General features: G+C 36.4%; 1 protein-coding gene across 6 annotated transcripts in view; it reads left to right on the forward strand.

The window, feature by feature from the left end:
* The window catches only part of EPM2A (EPM2A glucan phosphatase, laforin), a 202,871-nt gene that overhangs the window by 106,329 nt on the left and 75,123 nt on the right, over positions 1 to 21,419 (forward strand). For all 6 annotated transcript variants that reach the window (XM_060029840.1, XM_060029837.1, XM_060029841.1 and 3 more), the window contains one exon: positions 6,287 to 6,461. In XM_060029840.1, coding sequence (XP_059885823.1) covers positions 6,400 to 6,461 — 62 coding nt within the window. In that variant the 5' untranslated portion in view covers positions 6,287 to 6,399. The remainder of the gene's footprint in view (positions 1 to 6,286; positions 6,462 to 21,419) is intronic.

A 21,419-nucleotide genomic window follows, 5' to 3' on the forward strand; every position in this document is an offset into this window, starting at 1 on the left:
GCACCTGTGTCCTCTATTCTATCATGCAGTTTACCTGTCTCCCATTGCTACTCCCAAACTCAGCTATTTTCTACCGTTGCATACTGCAATTTACCAAAGTGCTCAAGCAGAACAGGATCCACTCTCTTAAAGAGGCAGTTGGTTGAACAAAAAGATTTTTTGCATTTTAGTTTGTTTTGCTTTTGCCATTGGAACAGAAAATCAAAATACCAGAGTTGGTAATGATTATACCATATTTGTACAGCTTTATGCACCAATAGTTTCTGAAGTAGTAAGTAACAGATGGGGCATGAGAGAGATCTGATTTGGGTGAATTACTAGCTAAAATTAGAGATTAATGTGTTAGGTTCAAAATTGATGTTCATGTGCTGGAAATAAAAACTGCAAGGTAATTAAACTCCAAAGAGGATAGATTCAAATAAAATAATATATGCAAAATAATTAGAATTTTAATTTTAAGTAGACTACACTATCCAATAGATTTTCCTTGTCCAATATAATTTCAAGCCTTCTGAGTTTATAAAAAAAGTCATTTTTAACTTGAACTTTCAAACTTATAGAACTATTTAAAATAATGTGTTAGTCCAGATTTTTAAATTTTTGAGGTTTCTTACTTCTCTGTCTTTAATTGGAGTGGCAGAAAGCAGGCCTCTTACTCCTTCACATTTATTTGCTTTATTTTAACTTACCTAACTTGCTTCAGTGAGCAAATAATACTATGGCCAAATCTGCTCTAAGGAAATAGGTGTTTATTGTTAATTAAACCAACCGTTTTCTACTTTTCTGCCAATAACACATGTTAGTTTATCCTGCCTTAGTGAGTTGTTTGTATGTTTATCTATTTTAAATTAATACTAATGAATGACTGGCAATGGGCGGCTCCAATGGAACAGATAATTCACCTCCTACAGGCTCCCTCCCCACCCCCATCCCCCCTCCAAAGAAGCCACAAAGTTACTCCTTTAACCTTGTTACAACACAGCCAACTGACTCCTTTATGAGGTAGAAGAGACCTGGAAAAGTCAACTGAACTTCTAGGCGTAAATGATTACTGTGGTAGTAAACAATGTGTTATACATTGTACTCTTAGGCCAGTCCTATGGAAAAGAAAGTGAGTTGGAAACTTAAAAATTCTCCAATCTATTTGGAAAAAACAGACAAACCAAGATTTATTTATTTTTTAATTAAACTTTTTATTTTGAAGTAATTGTATATTCACATGCAATTGTAAGAAATAATACAGAAAGATCCTGTGTATCTTTTACCAGTTCCCTCAATGGTAACATTTTCATCACCACAGGGATCTCCCATGTTCCTGTTTTCTAGCCTCACCTACTTTCTTCCTTCCCCAACCTCTAACCCCGGGCAACCACTAAACTGTTCTCCATCTCTATAATTTTTTTTTTTCAAGAATGTTATATAAATGGCATTATACAGTATGTGGAATTGGCATTTTTTTCACTCAGCATAAGTTTTTGGAGATTCACCTAGGTTATTGCATTATCAATAGGCCATTCCTTTTTTTGGCTAAATTATGGTATCCGATGTACCACAATTTGTTAAATCATTCAGTCACTAAATCTTAACATCTTAACACTTAACATCTTAACACTTTTTCTGTGTTTTGTTTTGTAGATTCCACATTTAAGTGAGATCATATAGTACTTGTCTTTCTCTGTCTTATTTATTTCATTTAGCATAATGCCTTCAAGGTCCATCCATGTTGGACTGATACTTTTGGCACCATATAGTTTCCCTCCCCATCTCTGATTTTCTTTGCTCTGAGGTTCTACTTTACATGATAATAATATAACCATTTCTGCTTTCTTTTAATTAATGTTTGCATGGTGCATTTTTTTCTATACTTTTACTTTCCACTTACCTGTATAATTTGAAGTGAGTTTCTTCTGGGCAGCAAATAGCTGGTTCACTAAAAAAAAATCTGTTCTGACAATCTCTGTATTTTAATGTGTATTTATTTAGACAGTTTACATTTAACGACATTATTGGTATGTTAGGACTTAAGTTTGCTATTTTATTTTTTGTTTCTGAGGGTTTTTTTTTCTCTCTCTGTTTCCTTTCTCTGCCTTCTTATGGCAATATGCTTCATACTTAAACATTTTTTAGAATTCCGTTTTGATTTACCTACATTATACAAACATAACTTGTCATAGTTAACTGGTTTCATCATTTTGACAGTTTAAATGAATTGGAGGAATCTTATTTCCCTCTTTATTTCTTTGCCCTTCTCCATATAACTGCCTTAAATATTTCCGCTACATCCATGTAGGGCCACATCAGAGAGCATTGTAGTTTTTATTAGAAACTCACGAGGAGAAAGAAAGTCTATTGTATTTACCCATATTTTCTTACCGTGTTCTTCTTTCCTGATGTTCAACAATTTCCTTTCTGTTTATAGAGATCTTCTGTTTAGCCATTTTTTTTGAGAAGCCTACTGACATTAGAATGGTTGTTTTCCTAAATTGTTATTTTTCTCTGGCTACTTTCAAGATTTTTCTTTGCATTTAGTTTTCAGAAATTTAATTATGATGTGTTGTGGCATGGATTTCTTTTTGTTTACCCTGTTTGGAGTTTGTGCAACTTCCTGAACCTGTAGATTTATGCTTATTGGCAAATTTGGAAAGTTTTGAGACATTATTTTTCTCAAATATTTTTCCACCATACCCTCTTTCTCATCTCTTTTTAGGACTCCAATTACTGGAATGTTGCATCTTTTGTTATAGTCTCACAGGTCCCTAAGTCTCTGTTCTTTTTTTTTTTTTTAATCTGTTTTCTCTCTGTTGCTTAGATTGGGTAATTTCTGTTGTTCTATCTTGCAGCTTGCTAATTCTTTCCTTTGTCCCCTCCATTCTGCTCTCCCCTGAAGTTATTATTTCAATTGTTAATACTGATATTTTTCAGTTCTAAAATTCCATTTAGTTCTTATTTCCATCTTCTATTTCTTTGCTGAGACTTTGTGATTTTTCATTTGTTTCAAATGTGTTCAGTGGATTGTTGAAGCTTAAAATCTTTGTCAGATAGTTCTAACATCTCTGTCATCTTGATGTTAGCATCTTTTGAGCTTTTCTTTTTTCATTCAGTTTGAGATCATTGTGATTCTTGATGTAATGAGTGACTTTGTATTGAAACCTCGATATTCTGAGTATTATATAATGAGACTGTACATCTTATCAAACCCCTTTTGGTTTAACTGGGTTCCTCTGATGCTGTTCCAGCAGGAGAGTGGGGGTACCACCTCATTACCCAGGTTCCTCACCCAATCTGCATTGAGAGCTGGAGGGATTGGACTCCTTATTACTACTGAATGGGTCGGGAGTTCCTGCTCTCTCCTACACCTGCACTGATACCTCCCTGGCTGAGAGAGATAGATGTGTCTTGTTACTTCTCCTAAAACATGTATGTGTAAAAATGAATAATTCAGAAAACTAATTCTAGGAATGAAGAATTCTTAGGAAGTCAATGTTACATACATACTTTTGCTTGAACAGTGTAATTTATGTATATTTGAGCTCCTTGATAATTAAATTTATTTAAGTTACAACATTTAAATTGTTGTAAGCCTCTTATACTGAACAGTAGGAGCCATAGATATTATTCTTTTATTACTAAAAAGTAATATCTTCCCTTTGTAGCAAATCCAATGGATTCAAAATAGTTGAAAGTAGTCCTTCCATCCCAATTACATTCTTCCGATGTAACTACTGTTAACAGTCAGACATGCATCCATCAAGTTTTTAGTCTATGTTTACAGTTTCAATCATGCTCCCCCACCTCATTTACTCACTTCTAGTTTTCCTCTCCAGCTTCTCTTTCTGTGCCTCCTTTGTAAGCTCATCCCTCTGTCCAGCTTTTAAATGTTGAGATGCTTTTAAACTTGGTTCTAGAAGGCTTTTCTTCTCAATCAATATTGTTTTTCGGGGCTTCCCTGGTGGCGGAGAGGTTAAGAATCCGCCTGCCAATGCAGGGGACATGAGTTTAAGCCCTGGTCCGGGAAGATCCCACATGACACGGAGCAACTAAGCCCGTGCACCACAACTACTGAGCCTGCGCTGTAGAGCCCGTGAGCCAAAACTACTGAAGCCCGCACACCTAGAGCCCGTGATCCGCAACAAGAGAAGCCACCGCAGTGAGAAGCCCATGCACCGCAACGAAGAGTAGTCCCCGCTTGCCGCAACTAGAGAAAAGCCCTTGCGCAGCAATGAACACCTAACACGGCCAAAAATAAATGAATAAATAAAAATTAAAAATAAAAGAATGTATAAAGTATTGTTTTTCTTTGTGACTCACCTATATCCTTGTCTCAATTACCATCTATACTTAGATGACTCATAAACTTATTTTTCTAGTTTAGATCTCTGGTCTGAGTGTCAAATCAGTAACTCTAACTCTCTACTTGACATCTCCTTTTGTATCTAAATAGCACTTCAAGCCCCAAATGCCAAAACCAGATTGATGATCTTTCCTTGCAACTCTTCCAGATTTCACATCTCAGTGACCGGTACCACGATATATTGAGTTGTATTTGCCAGAAGCCTAGGAGTCATTATTGGTTCCCTTTTTTCTTCACCTCCCATATCAAATTAATCACCAAGTCCTGTGGCTTTTCCCTGCTGAATCTCCCCACTCCTTTCCATTTCTACATCCAAGCTTTTACCATCTCTTTCCTGGGTTAATGCAGTATTTTCCTAAATGGACTTTCTATTTCTAATCTCATTGTGCTTGAATTAATATTTTACTCTATAACCAGAGAGATATTTTCAAAATAAAAATGTGGTCATGTCACCTGTCTGCTTAAAATATTTTAATGTTTCATTGCTCTTATGGGAAATACCTAAATCTTTAACATGACTTAGTATAATGCCTGTCATATAGTGAACATTCAAATAAATATTTGTGGAAAATGTATAGATGAACTTACGTAGTTTACAGTATTGCTATTAAAATAGTATTGCCACACACACGTCTGCATCTATGTATCTTTCTTTAACCTTATATTTCTGTTGGATATACTTCTAGAACTGAAATTGCTAGTATAGTTTTTCATCTATTAAATATCAAGGTTAATAGGGCAGTTACAAGGTGTAGAGCCTTGTAGCCATCAAGAGAAAAAGAGGAGTCTGAGCTGGGAAGATCAGTGATGATGTACTAAAGGAGCCATCCTGTACCTTCTATCTGATGGAAGGGAGTTACATTCTAAAGAAATGCCCAATGACTTAAGGATTTTTTAAAAGAGATTTTATGCCAAATAACCTTAGGTAAAATGTTTTGTAAGATAGAGCAAGGAACGAATGAGTCGAATTTTCATATTCATAATAAATGTGACTTTTCCCGTTTTATTTTGCTTACATGTTTTTCTTATAAATGACAATATATGGAAATTAGGTAATTTAAGGAAAAGAATTATTTGAAATGGGGTGGTCACATAAGGGCTAATAAAAATAATGTACAAATTATAATTTTCATAGAAAGAAAAGGTCTGTTTACTAGTGTAGTTGATACTGGGGAGAACTGTGATATCGGCGAGTAGTGTTTTCAGAGACATGTTCTTCTGTCTCTGCCTCTTTTGCTCCACTCACTGGAAAGAGGATGTGTGTCTTGGTGCTTGTGAAGTAGGCGGAAAACAGCATGAAGGTGTCAGGTGCCTGAAAGTTGGGGTCTAGGGGTATCAGTTTACTGATAGCTCTGCACTTATTAGTTCTGTGACCCTGGACAAGCTAGTTAATCTTTGTGATACTTAGTTTTCCCATTTGAAGATAATACTAACCACTGATTTACATGCAAACTGGATTGGATGTGATATTTGTTTTATTATTTATTAATGTGTTTTTTAAAATTGATTGCTTAAGCTGATACTGCAACACTTTATTACTGATTTTAGTCATAAAGTTGCATACCAGGAAGATAAAAGTATGCAGCTCAGGGACATTAATGGCTTTAAAAACCCTTTTCAGCAGCTTATCAGGCTACAAAATGACTCACAACAGGCTCTTAAGGCACTGAAAGGTCCCAAGAAATTCTGAGTTAATATGCTTTTGGAAATATTCATGTATTCAAAGGGAGCATAGGGCTCTGTGAAATTCACAAGTAACTACACATTGTTACTGTGTTCCCTATTACTCTAGTCTATTTTTGTTTATACTGAAATCTGTAGATTATGCAGCTTTGTATTTATTTTCATCTTACTATTAATTTTGCATCAGCAACTGTGGCTGTTTAAGCAAAACATTGATGTAATTGCTTTGTTTGTCATTTCTTCTTGTTCTAGGCAATGGGCCTCACCACGACCGTTGCTGTATTTATAATGAAAACAACTTGGTGGATGGTGTTTACTGTCTCCCAATAGGACACTGGATTGAGGCCACTGGGCACACCAATGAGATGAAGCACACAACAGACTTCTATTTTAATATTGCAGGCCACCAAGCCATGCATTATTCAAGGTAAAAATAGTGCCATGTTTATAAGCATAGAAGTAGGACAAGGGTAGCATTAGGACAATGGAAGTATTCACTGTGTGTAAAACTGCAGTATCTCCCTTTGGAGGGTTATATAGGCCTGCAGTGCTTTGAGGAGGTAAATTACACTGAATTACTGTGTGAGATTTTCTGGTTGTAGATGTGAAGGATCCTTTTTATAGAATTCTTTTATTAAGTATACACCCTGGCATCAACATATTTTGACCAGACAGTACTTTACAATCTTTGTACTTACATAGTGGATTAAAAATAAAAACCAGACTAAAATATCATAAATCAGCATTTGTATCTTTTATGCGACAGACCAGCTGTGAAACAAAAATTGCTGTCTCTTTATAAAATATTATCCAAATAAACATATGTGAAAATCTAGACATAAAACTAGATAGGATGTGATCATCTGCTCTATTACTGGGAGGGCTAAAAAGTGCCTTCGGTTTTTTAAGTAAAAATAAAAGAAACATTTTTCATTTTCACCAAGAACTTTATTGAACGACGTATTCACCCTTTTTTTCCACTACCTTCTGCCATTTTTCAGGCAACTTCATAATTCCATCTTCCCAAAACTTTTTATCTTTTTGAGCAAAGAACTGTTCCAGGTGCATTTTACAATCTTCCAGGGAATTGAAATTTTTTCCATTAAGAGAATTTTGTAAAGACCAAACTAAATGGAAATCCAAAGGTGCAATGTCTGGTGAATACGGCGGATGAATCAGAACTTCCCAGCCAAGCTGTAACAGTTTTTGCCTGGTCATCAAAGAAACACGCGGTCTTGCATTATCCTGATGGAAGATTACGCATTTTCTGTTGACTAATTCTGGACACTTTTCATCAAGTGCCGCTTTCAGTTGGTCTAATTGGGAGCAGTACTTGTTGGAATTAATCGTTTGGTTTTCTGGAAGGAGCTCATAATAGAGGACTCCCTTCCAATCCCACCATATATACAACATCACCTACTTTGGATGAAGACCGGCCTTTAGTGTAGTTGGTGGTGGTTCATTTCGCTTGCCCCACAATCTCTTCCGTTCCACATTCTTGTACAGTATCCACTTTTCATCGCCCGTCACAATTTGTTTTAAAAACGGAATGTTTTCATTATATTTCAGTACAGAATTGCATGAGGAAATATGGTCAAGAAGGTATTTTTGCTTAACTTTAATATGTGGAACCCAAACATCAAAGCGATTCCCATAACCAAGCTGGTGCAAATGATTTTCAACGCTTGATTTGGATATTTTGAGTATGTTGGCTATCTGCCGCATGGTATAGCGTTGATTGTTCTCAATTATTGTTTCAATTTGATCGCTATCAACTTCAGCTGGTCTACCCGACCGTGGAACATTGTCCAGTGAGAAATCTCCAGCACGAAACTTCGCAAACCACTTTTGACACATTCAGTCAGTCACAGCACTTTCTCCATATACTGCACAAATCTTTTTGTGCATTTCAGTTGCGTTTTTCCCTTTCTTGAAATAATAAAGCATAATATGCCGAAAATATTGCTTTTTTCTTCCATCTTCAATATTAAAATGGCTACACAAAAATTCACCAATTTTGATGTCTTTTTTAAAAATTCATGCTGATATGACAGCTGTTACGTAGAATCTAACAAAATTGTTTCGAATGAAGTTAAAGACAACTAAGCACTACTAGGGCCATCTTACGGAAAAAAACGAAGGAACCTTTTGACCCACCCAGTATTTATTAATAGATTTATTTTTATTTGTCTATTTAATTATTATACCAACAATATGTGCCAAAATACAAGTTCAAACACCAAAGAGGATGCTAAATGAAAAGTAAGGTTCAATATACTTTCCTTCATTCCCACTCACCAGAAGTGATTATTTTTAACCATTTTATGGTTAGTTTTTCTGGAGCTTAAATCCAAGTCTTAAATAATATGCATATACTTTATTTGTTAATATGTCAATTTAAAAATAGCTTTTGATTCCCCTCTATGACATGAGAGAAATTTAGCTCACTTATCTTTTCTCCCCACTTCCAATCCCTACCAAGCTCATGAAAAAAATCTTTTGTTATTTAGCTTCATAAAAATTCTATTTCTTCACTCGTACGTTTTTGACAGTGCCCCTTGATTTCCTACTGTGTAAGATAAGAGATTTACTGCCCCTATATCTTCATCCACATCTACTTCCACCCATTAACTCCTGTTTTTCATTACTTTTACATTTCCAAGGGTTATAGAACTTAGATTTAATTTAGCAAATATAAGTGAGTCTTTCATACTCAAGGTGTACGTGTGCATGTTTGATGAATCTAGTAGATCTACAAGCTTTATTAGGAAGAGAAGTCTGCCACTCGCCCTGCCTCCGTACCTCCTCTCATTTGGTCTGTCCACAGGCAACCGCTTTCACATCTTTAAGCTGATTATTTGCTAATTACTTTCAGTTAAATGATAAATAATATGATTATATTACTGCTTCTTGATTTTAGTTTTTGGTATTATTTATTGATTTCACACCTGAAAAATGAAAATGTAGCTCTTTTTTCTTCCCCTTCCCCCACAAACTTCAGTGACATCCTTCTGTTGTTCAATCCTCCCAACATAGTTATGCCATCATTCTGATGAGATTGGTATGCCCCATGTTTATTTGTATGCCTGTGTAAATTCCGTTTAACACCCCCTAACTGTTCACACATGTCTAAGTCTTCTTTGAAGAATGTATAGCTTTCTGGTTTGCTGCTGAGTAGTTGAAGCCTTTATGGCTCCTAACCCTTTATGTTTGAGCTGAGTTTCCCTCCCCCCACTCTGGAGAAGCTGTCAGAATCTTCATTTTCAATATTATGAAATTTCATAATGGAATGTCTTGATGTGGTTACTTTTTTTGCATTTTGCTAACCTCTCAGTGAGTAGATTTTTCAATTCTGTAAATTCTGCAAATTCTGCAATTTCAAATGTTTAAAGGCAAATTACTCGAATTATTTCTTTGATGATTTATTTCCCTTTCTGGACCTCCTATTATTTAGATATTGGAAACTCGGTCTGAGTATTTTATATGTTGCATATCTTTGGGGTTTTTTTTTTTTCTCTCCTTTCTAACAGATTTTCTCAACTTACTTAATCATCCATCACACTATTTAGTTTTTTTTCCCCCAATTAATTAATTTATTTATATTTGGCTGTGTTGGGTCTTCGTTGCTGTGCGAGGGCTTTCTCCAGTTGCGGTGAGCAGGGGCCACTCTTGATCGCGGTGCGCGGGCCTCTCACTGTCGTGGCCTCTTCCGTTGCGGAGCACAGGCTCCAGACGCGCAGGCTCAGTAGTTGTGGCACACGGGCTTAGTTGCTCCGCGGCATGTGGGATCTTCCCAGACCAGGGCACGAACCCGTGTCCCCTGCATTGGCAGGCAGATTCTTAACTACTGCACCACCAGGGAAGCCCTACTATTTAGTTTTTTATTGTTGCTATCATTTTTGTTTTCTGGGAACTCTTCATTTAATTATCTGAGTGTCTTCCAGTCCAGAGACTTGTTTAACCTTCCCCAGAGAATAAACCTCCAGTCTTTTGTCAGGACTGGGGAGGGAAAGTGTCCCAGCTGAGGAGAGTGGGAAGATGAATCTAAGGGTCTGGCTGCGTTCTAAACAGACTTGCCAGTTTTCCTTATTCTTTTCACCCACATCCAGAAGTACCTGGAAATCCCAGTTTCTGAGCCTGTTGGGGATTCTGTAGTGTAATTCCAGACAGTTCTCAGCTTTCTCCACTGTTGGCCTTAGGACTTAGTTTTTCTCAGTCTGCTAACTTTTTCAGTAATCAACCAATTGCTTTATAGTTTCCACAATTTTTTTTTGTTATCTTTGCTCCTGTTCTCTCTTTCTTGGGTTTTTATGTATTTAATTTTCTACAAAATCTCTTTATGCTTGTTTTAAAGGGATTTGGTGAAAGTTAGATGTGTGAAATCAAATTTTCTGCAATAAAATTAAAGTGAAATAAAGTATTAAAAGTGTCTAACATAAAACTTCGTAAAGCGTAGCTCAATAAATAGTAAATACATTCTTTATTTCTAACATTTAGTTTGTATTCTGTTACTCTGACCCAGATAAGATTCTACCATGTTAGAATGAGATTTTAAAAATCAACGTGTACTTCCATATTCAGCCTATACTTGGTATCAAACTACATCTTCCTCTTCAATCGATTTTTTTATGCAAAAGAATGAATGTTTGCATTAAAGACACAGATAACTAATTTAATTGGACTTTAGTGGAAAGGGACTGTATCTTCTGTATCTTGAAAAGGCTTATTGCCAATTAAACACATTTCAAGAGCCATAAATTAGACTTTATGAAAGGCACACTTATATTCTTATAAAAATATTACAGTTTAGAAAATGTATTATAAAAGCTCGTTTATTGTTTGCAGCCTCTTTGGCTTATAAAGAAAAGATATACAGTCATTTTCAAACGTCAAAATTATTTTATACACTGTAGAACAATACTTTCACACATTTTTGATACTGTTTTGTCTAGCACATTTTCCAAATGAATGGGATTAATTACTTTCGAGAAAGAGTGAGGAACTTGGTGCCAGCCCAGCTCTCATTTACTACAGGGCAACCTTGGGACAATCCTGTAACAGTTCTGAATTTCAGTTTCCTGGTTTGCAAAGTGAGTTAGTTAAACTAGATGAATACTGAAGTCAGTTCTGGAAATAATCAAGGATTAAAGTTAATTTAAAAAGCTAAGCCTTATTCAACATTTTGCCAATACATTATATTGACTTAACAGTGACTATACTCCGTATCAGCTTCTTTGGTTTCAGGTTCAGCCGTCAAATGCCTGCAATCCAGTGCTGCCTCTAGGTGGCACTTTCCTTCATTTTTGCAGCCCAGGACATACATTCAGTCCAACACTACAGAAATATTTGGAAATATACATACATTATAGTCATTTTACAATTAATCCCTAATAAGTATGTAAATACTTATTATAAAATGATACTTTACATTGCTTATATTCATAATCAAATTTTGACAGGAGATCTCTTTTGGACTAAATACAGAAAAATCACAAAATTCTGTGTGCAGCAGGACCTAATTACATTGTCCTGCTTCTGTAATTCACAATCAAGAAATTACTGGCCAAAGGACGAATCTAATTTCAGTTGTTATTTGCATCTGATTGAATGATTTGAGATTTTTCTAAACAGTAAAACCAAGATTATAATTGTTCATCCTACTAGGAAAGGAAAACAGCATAATCTTCCTTCTTACTGAGTTCTTCTGATCGGGCAATGATTTTTATTGAGTATTAACTGAGTGTGTGAGATTTCCTTGAAGAGTTCCTTTTCCCTAAATAAATAATGCTGTTCATATTTTATGAGGTCAACTTAATTGATGGATGTCCCCTTTTTCATATGATTAAAATACATTGTTTTTTTTTGCGGTACACGGGCCTCTTACTGTTGCGGCCTCTCCCATTGCGGAGCACAGGCTCCGGACGCGCAGGCTCAGCGGCCATGGCTCACGGGCCCAGCCGCTCTGCGGCATGTGGGATCTTCCCGGACCGGGGCACGAACCCGTGTCCCCTGCATCGGCAGGCGTACTCTCAACCACTGCGCCACCAGGGAAGCCCTAAAATACATATTTTTATATAAAACATTTAAATATATTAAAATAGATTATATATTCTATATTATGTATAGTTACATTGGGATGATTTATTTTCAGTATCATGTAAAAAATTAGTGATAGATATTAGCATCCTAATGGTGATATGAACTAATTGTAAACATACCCCTTAATTCTTGTTTCTTAGAAGTTATTTAAAACATATTTGCTAAAGTTTATGGAGAAGTCAGTTTTTGCTGATAGTGCTGTTGTGGGTTCAGTATGATTATAAAGGAAGCAGCTGGATTCTTTGCTGCCTTTATATTATCAACAGCATTGCTATTTACATTATGATTGAAATGTCTCTGTCAGGCCAGTGAGAGAGAAGCTTGATTAAAGGAGAGAACTTGGTTGTCAGATCCCAGATTGTATCTATAGGAATGGTAGTAAGAAAAAGGGAATATTCTATCATATAAGTTAAGCAATTTGGATTCCTAAGTCATTATGTGGGGAAAACTTGGCAATTTTATTATAAAAATATGAATTTTTACTACAAAAGAGAGCAGAGAAACAAGGAAATTTAGGATAGGGGAAGGTAATTTATAAGGTGGGTGCTGTTAAAGAATGTTTGGATGTTAATGACAATGATGTCATAGAGTGGAGAAAAATTAATGATTAAGAGGAGAAAGGGGAGAGTCATAGGGGCAAAATCTTTTTGTAAACAAGAGTGATCTGAATGCAGGAGAACAAAGAGTTCATCCATGGTCCTTGAGGAAGCAGAGAACTGGCATGGGTGCAGGTATGTCAGTGAAGAACTGGCATGGGTGCAGGTATGTCAGTGAAGTAGTGAGGGCATGTGGAAGTTCAGTTTCTGATTTCTTCTCTCATTTTTTTTTTTTAACCATCTTTATTGGAGTATAATTGCTCTACAATGGTGTGTTAGTTTCTGCTTTATAACAAAGTGAATCAGCCATACATAAACATATATCCCCATATCTCCTCCCTCTTGCATCTCCCTCCCACCCTCCCTATCCCACCCCTCTAGGTGGTCACAAAACACCGAGCTGATCTCCCTGTGCTACTTGGCTGCTTCCCACTAGCTATCGATTTTACATTTGGTAGTGTATATATGTCCATACCACTCTCTCCCTTCGTCCCAGCTTACCCTTCCCCCTCCCCGCGTCCTCAAGTCCATTCTCTACGTCTGCGTCTTTCTGATTTCTTCTCTTTTCTCCATGAAATAGGAAGCAAGGTCATCAGATGAGAGTGAGAAGAGAGAAGAATTTTAGGTTTGAATGAGATATATAGACTGGGTAGCTAATGGAATGTGAATGTACTGACTCATGAATTTTTATTTTTACAAGACTCTCCCAATTCCAATATTACAGTGACTATGACAAACAAAGAAGTTATTGTCTCATTTTAAATGAGTACAGAAGACAGACAGAATATTTTTGACAGTTTTCTGTGTGACTCTAGCCAGATCAGAAAGAAGTCTAAGTAATATGCTAAAATGGAGGCTTTGTAGATTGGGAATTATATGACATATTTTTCAGAGCTAGAATTAAATTTATTATGCTGGCCATTATGGAAGGTCCACTTCTGGAAGAACAATGGATCTATTTATATTGGAGTCAGTGAACACATTGGGGAATGCTCCTTTCTTATTTTCAAGGGGTTGGTATATTTCTCTCACTTTGCCAATCCCTGTGATCATTTAAATTGACTGAAAATGATTAGTTTCTTAGAACATAGTCTCATCTTCGGTTGAACAGAATGCAAAGATTATGAAACCCGTGGAGGAGGGGTCAGTGAAGAAAGAGTAGTGAAAATGCATATGTTACATACCAAATAAGATAATCAGTTTTCCTGTTGACTATTTCTATATCGTAAAGGTCCTGTAATGACTTGTACGTTCACGGACGTTTTTTGAAAAGCAAGATCTTTATTTTCATGCTTTGATACATTGTGAATTGCCTTTCTCAACCTTCTTTCTCAAAGTTAATTTTTTTCTTTGAATGTCTTGTAGACTTATCGTTCTTGATAAATGAATCAATAATTTAATTGATTAGCATATGTAAATGCTAAGTGTTTCACCACGTAGTTGATAAATACTCTGAAAAAAAGTACTGGGTGTAGCAACACACACACACACACACACACACACACACACACACACACACACACACACACACACACACACACACACACACACACACACACACACACACACACACACACACACACACTGGTAACACCTACTTTGCAGGCTCTCCAGTTTATAAGGAAAGGATTGTTTTCTACCCGCAGCCCAGAGTGCTGGGTGGGGCACAACTCTCAGATTCAGGCTAATGAAAGCAGGGGGTAGATTTTAGGTGTTGTCTGAGGATTCTGTTGGGCAAGTAAAACCTTAATAATGCTTTATAACCCTGAGCTACTTCTGACTATGAGAGAAAAGGCATCCTACACAGTATCCCCTCCTGTTGTAGAGAAGCAAAATGGGAATCAACTCTACAAGGTCCTGCTCTGAGGTCACGACAGCTGACCCCATTCTCAGACTCTCCTCCACGTGCCTCTGTTTCCTCCTCCTGAAATGGGGGCTCTGTTTTCTTCTACCATCGCGTTCTGCCATCAACTTCTGATCCAAATACACATCTGAACACAAATAAATGACAAAAAATTCCTGCTTATTTTCACGAATCAACGTTTAAAGTTTAGATAGTCTGTATAAGTCAAAATAAATTGAATTAATTATAAGAAGTACCTAAAAACGTTTTCTCTCCCCAAAACGTTTTCTCTCCCCCAGCACCTTTATGCCATTTTTTGGAAATTGCTATTTATTCAGGCATCAACTTACCTCATTATCCTTCCTCACCGTATAATCTTAAGTTGTAGTATTAATTGCTTGTCTCATTTTCCCTTTTCCTAGATTGCAGATCCTGTCCCAACACCCCTTTCTTCTAAAAGATTCATTTGTTTGGGTTGTTTTGTTTTACTCCAGCAATTATTATTAATCTTCTTAATTTAATCACTGGCATTTCCATTGCTACGCCCTCTCCTCAGACATGTTACCCCCCTGCCCCATTATGAATAGGCTTATTAATGGTAGAGGAAGACATTTTATGAGAGGATCTTCCAGTATAAACTACATCACATTGTTTTTCTGCTGCTACTCCAGCTTAGTTACAGTTGGTGTGACTCCTCATGCTAAGTTCTATATATAACGATATATAACGATATATAAAATCCCAAAGCTCAAAGAGACATTTTTGCATTAAACAGGAAGTCACCAGAGAATTTACATAAATCGTGACCTCCCCAAGGATCTAAGAGTTTGTTTCCAGACTTTTATTTTTCAGTCTAGTTTTAGGAGGGAAGAGAAACAAACCTAAAGCCAAAATTAATGACTAATCAGGAATGAAAATTAAGCATCTCAAAAATGATAGAGAGAAGCATGATCAATTTGTTACAAAATAATAGGTTTATACAACTTTTTAAGGACCCATTTTGTTGTGCAAAGTGAAATAGATCTATATCTATACAGCTACTTGTATGTTTGTAGTTGCTTCTTCATCATATCCTAGAAAAATTAGAAAGAAAAAAGGAGGGAGATGGAGAAGAAAGTGGGAAGAATGAAGGAACATAGACTTGGCCACTTGTCACTTAGCTATTCTATGATAACAGGGGGAACCATGGATTATTTTCTTAGTCCCATTTCCTTCCTTCACCCTGTCCCTTTAAAGTTCACCTTGATTAATCTGTTGTTTCTGACGTTACCAGAGGTTTGAAAATAGGGCCTCTTCTGTGTCTCATTGCTTTTAGCCACAACAGTGAGTTTTTATTACTTCAGATCTTTAAAAACAAAAAAAAACAAAGCTCAGGGATGCAGTGAAAGTGAAAGAACCATTCTGAGAGGGGTCAGCAATGCATTGATCAAGGATCTGCAGTCATCACCATAGCTATTTACAGTTGCTGGGGTTTTGAGAGCTGTCCTTTAATTCAGGATATTCAAATAATATATTGTTAATTAAGTCAAGATGGAGTAAAAAGGATGATAAAAATGGTATCACAGAAGTGGAAAATACATGTAAGTAATCGATTATAGAAATAGATTTGAACATCAGAACACCAACTTTCAGAATGCCCTTTTCATGAGACTAACATTCTCTACTTTAAAAAAACCCAGCAACCTCAAAAGCTGAATTTAGAAGTACCATTTTGATTGTATACCATGTGCCCAGTACTGTGTTAGGTACTGTTAAAAATTTTCAACTTAAATAATAATGAAATGATGTGGTATTTGTTTATATCACAAAAGTGTTCTTCCCTTTGTGAAAGGATTCTCTTGCTTTAGATAGTAGACAGTATCAGGATAGAGCTAATGGGAAAGGATCACTCCTTGGCCTGAACTAATAATAGGAATGTTTTTGTTTTGGCCTCTGCCACTATGACTAAGAAAAATTAATTACAGGGAAACAACCCCAAAACTGTGAATAGTAATTAACCAGCTAACTCACATTTCAAAGTTAAGTGATGAGAAGTTTAGACTCTGAAATTCATGGCCCTGGTGAGCTGCAGATTGCAGGAGGGCAGTTATAAATTTTTTGGTACAAATGCACCTTTGTCTATTAGGTTTTGCCCTTATTCTTTGCCACCTTTCCTATTTCTCTACCGTTTTCTGTATTTCCAGTCTACTCCTCTCCTACCCCCACTTCCCTTTTATTCCCCACTGTCTCTTACACTGTACCTGTTTCCCTGTTGGTCCTTTACCCTCTGTCTTTTCCTGTCCCCTTTTTTCTTATCTTAACGTCCTTGTTCCATTCCTTCATTTTTGTCTTGATACTTTATTAACTGACCAAAATATGGAATTGAAGTCCATGTCTAAACAAATATTTAAAACATTTAGTATTTTCTGTTCTTAATGTGGTAATCAGCTGACTTTGGTCTGTCTCCATTCATTTATTCAACTATTTATCGAGTGCCTACTTTTTGCCAGATGCCAGATACTGGGGGTACAAAGTTAAACACGACCTAGTGTCTCTCCTTCAGAAGCTAATAGTCCCACAGTAGAGACAAAACAAATATGTATTACTGTGAAAACCTTAATCCAATTAATTTAGTTCTTTTCTGAGATTTTTCACCCTATTTTCTTTAAGTGGCTTTGAGTGAATCAAGGTCTTGAATTTCTGCTGAAATCTCTCCACGTGTAAAATGTGACTTTGCTTACAAAACTTAGTTAATATTTAATTCTCAGGAACAGGCTTTTTTAATAAAGGGAGAGACCATGATGCTTAACATTTTATGAAGTAAGGAAATTAATAAAAGTGTTATTTACCTCACATTCTTATTCTCTCACCCTAATAAAATCTTTTAAATAATTATTCTGTTGAAGTACAGAAAAAGCCTTCCGGGTAAAGTACAGCACTGTCTTAAAATTGGGCTTTAGATTTTTATCACTATTCAAAATAAATTTTCATAGAGGCTTGGGTCCAGGACCTTTTCTGTGCACAACTCCAGAATATATGATTCATATAGTAGTTTACTTGAATCCCCTCTCCACCCACCCTGCTACCACTCACTCTGCAGTGCAAAGCCTGCCTTGCTACGTGTGGTGGTCCTGGTTGGGTAATAATTTTAGACAGTACACACAAATCTATGTGGTGGGCATTATAATTTTTTGGATTGACATATACTTAAAAACTTTATAGTATGTTTTGGACCCAGATGTAATAACTTCTAAGAAATTACCTATGTTAAACTATTTAGTTTGCAAGTCAATTGACTGATATTCCATCACATTTCCTAAGGGACTCTGAGTGAGTTAAGGCCTATTGTTGCCAAATCAAACTTGGGTCCACTTGCCCACACGCAGTAAAGCCAACCTACTGATAGCGGGTTGTGGTGAAAGAAAGTACAGCATTTACTGCAGGGTGTCCTATAAGGAGTCCGGGATAGCTAGTACTCAAAAAGCCCGAACTACCAGATGGGTTTTAGCAAAGCGTTTTTAAAGGCCAGGCAAGGGAAGGAAGTTCCAGGGTATGATCAGCTCCCGCACAATCCTCTGATTGGTTGATGGTGAGGTAAAGTAAAAGGCCAGATAAGTCGTTGCAAATATTTCCTGGTTCCCGCCATACTGCAGAGGGGATGTGTTAATTTCTTCCACTTGGGGGGCTTTAGCATCTGTAAAACTACCCGGGAAATGTGCATCTGATACTGTTATCTCCGTACTTCAGAGAGGAGCTAAAGCAGAGGGTGGGAGTGGGGGTGGCCTGTCCCGGGAAGGCCCATAACATCCTGGTTGGTTACACTTCATGTTATATAATCTTCGCGTATGTCCAGTTTCACAGTGATGGGGTTTAGTATACGCTTCTCCAAATATGGCACCTTAGGATATCAAATATTTTAAGCTGAAGGAATTTGAGAAACAGCATGTATCTGAGCTTCTCCTAAAGCAGGTATCAAGACCTTTGTGTGAATTGTGCCCTCCCTATACCCCTACACCTGGAGGAAAGGAGCGTCCTTGTCTCTGAAGACTGAGAGGAATCCAAATGCACATACCTTGCTAGTTTCCTCCAGTTCCCCACCCTTAGCTCACATCCTTTCGTTCTATTACATTTTCCCACTACTCTCCACTCTTCATCAAACCTAGTATAAAAATGCTCAGGTTTAACCACTTCTTCAGGTCTTCGTGTCCCTGTGAAGGCTCCTGTGTCTTGTAAATTTTATATTAAATAAGTATATATTAATATAAATAAATTTGTATGCTTTTCTCATGTTAATCTGTCTTTTATGAGTTTGACTTATAGAGCTCCAGTCAGAGAACCTAGAAGGGTATTAGAAAAAGAATTTATTCCTCCCCTGCAACAGTCTGAAAAATCTTCCTAGAATTTGCGTAGGGAAAAGTATCTAAGCCTAGAAACAAATATTTCTAAACACTACTTGAAAATGGAGATTAAAAAATTATATGAAGGCCCCTAATGTACTGGGAAGATTAAGAGTTGACATTAATTTAATTAAAAATCAAAGCCACTTTTAGATTTTGAATTTAGAAAACCATTATGGCTTTTCACTACATTAACTTATAAAAGGCAAAGTAGATTTTTCTACATATATGGGTTTTTGAAATAGCCTTATAAGGCATGTGTCATCCCAGAGTAGATTTATTGCTTAATTATGAAATGAATTTTCGTGAAAACAACATAACTTTCATCTGGAATTCAGGGAACTATGCCATTACAGAAAAAGTTGTATTTTAAATGAAAAAGAATAGGAAAGTCCTCTTCTAGGCTTAGAAGTAAAAGTAAGGAAGAACTAACTCTCTGACTGAAACTATCTCAGAGTTCTAGTAATTGTAATGAGAAGGAGAAATAATGAGTTTAGGAGCAAAATCCATCTATTGTATTGTAAATGGTGAATCCAAACTAACAGATCTTCAGTAAAAATAAGAAGCCCATAAATTTAAAAAATGCTGTGGGCTAGTACGGAACAGGTCATTCATTTAACGGAGCATATCTGTAAATAAAATGCAAAATAAAGAGACAGTAAAGTATGACTGCATGCTTGGACAGCTGCCGACAGTATTTACTATGCAATTTTGGCTTAACGTAGTGACTAATTTCTTCAGCTTATTTAAAGATGTTTGTCTTAGGCTGCTCTCTTGCTAATTCAAATAGCTTTTTTGGGGAAATCAAGATAGCAAATATAGAGTGCACATAAAGGTCGCTAGTGTACTAAGAAAAATTAAGAAAATGAAGTTTTATTCCAGACAGTCAAAGGAACAAACATAGTCTTATGATATACTAAGCTGATGGGAATTTGGTATTATCAGTTTAGGACAAAGTTGAAGGGCAGTCCCATGAGATACATCACCTGAGTGACTGTATGTCTGAGTTCAGCAGACTCTGGGAAGAGGGATTGTAAATCTTCTGCTATTTTAAGAGTGAAATGATAGTCTTTTGATTAGAGCATGAAATTGGCCCTTAAAATGAACTTGAAAATCTTAGCAAAAGGCTGCTTCGTGTTCCTAAAATTCTAATTAAAACCTGACTTGTAGTAGCTTGAGGCCCCAACTGACCAAAAAGATTATTACAAAAATGCCACTTAAATTGAAAGTCAGATCTCTGATTATGGATCAAGTGGTTAAGAGAAGCCAGCACAGAAGGAGCATGAGCAAATGGAAGAAAAGGAATAAAGAATGTAAATGAGAAAAAGCAAAGGCCAGAAAGAAAAACCTAAATACAACTTAATGATGAGAATAGATCCCGTCCATTAGATAGGAAGCATAGCTTCCATTAAAAGAAATTACAATACATGTCTGGAAAAAAAAATTAGAAAGATGAAATTTCTCAAATAAAAAATAATGATGGAGCATATTCTTTTGTTTATTGTAATTTATCATTCTTCAAATTTTATTGTTGATTCTAAACCTATTATAAACATTCTCTAAAGTGAATCCTGCCTTGTTTTATGAGAGGACACTGAAAAAAATTTCTAACATTTCCTGAAAATAAACTAATAAACATAAGATTCAGGAGATTATTTTACCTGTAGAAGTACAATATTGAATTGTACCCATTTTTATCTACAAGATTGGGCAAATTTCGTGCTGCCACACTGTCAAAGGAGTGTTAAAGAGCCTTGAAGAGCAGGGATGTTTTTGAGACTTAGAATACTATGCATGGCATTCTGCAGATAGAACATAGTCAGTCACACTGGATCAGGAAATTATCCCATCCAGCTTCATATGGCTCCTTTGGCAACAGCACTGTACCTGTGTCAACTGTTTTCCATGATGATGACATTGTGTCATCATGTTGACATATCCAGATATTGATCAGGCCCATTCTCTGATGCCACCTGCCCTTTCTCTGGTAATAAGAGTAAAGACTTTGTCTCTTTCAGTCACTGTTGTATTCCCAGTTACGGTGCTTACACTTTGCAATCCATCACTTCTTATTTCATATAAAAGTTATTTAATCATGCATCCTATAAGGCTATATACTCCTTCGATGTAGGATATATATCTGAATTCAGTGTCACATCTATTCACTGCTTTTAACACAATGCCTTGCACATAACTGATGGTTATATGTATAGATTGAACGATGAACTTCATTCAGTGGCTCACTATTACTTGCCATCTAGGAACTTATCCAAAAGTTTTGCAACTCGTAGGCAGGTCATGTGCAGTGCTGGGGTGGGGGGTGAGGGGTGGAGGAAATGAAACTGAATTGCTACAGAGTCATAGCTTGGCCACCAGCAGGCACAATGCCTTCTCCCCTCTTTGAATCTCTAGAGTGCCAGAGAGTCTGACTCTGTAATGTCAGCAATTCAGAGGGGGTGTTTTTCAGAAAT

This window comes from Delphinus delphis, chromosome 14 (genome assembly GCF_949987515.2).
Source record: "Delphinus delphis chromosome 14, mDelDel1.2, whole genome shotgun sequence".
NCBI lineage: Eukaryota > Metazoa > Chordata > Mammalia > Artiodactyla > Delphinidae > Delphinus > Delphinus delphis.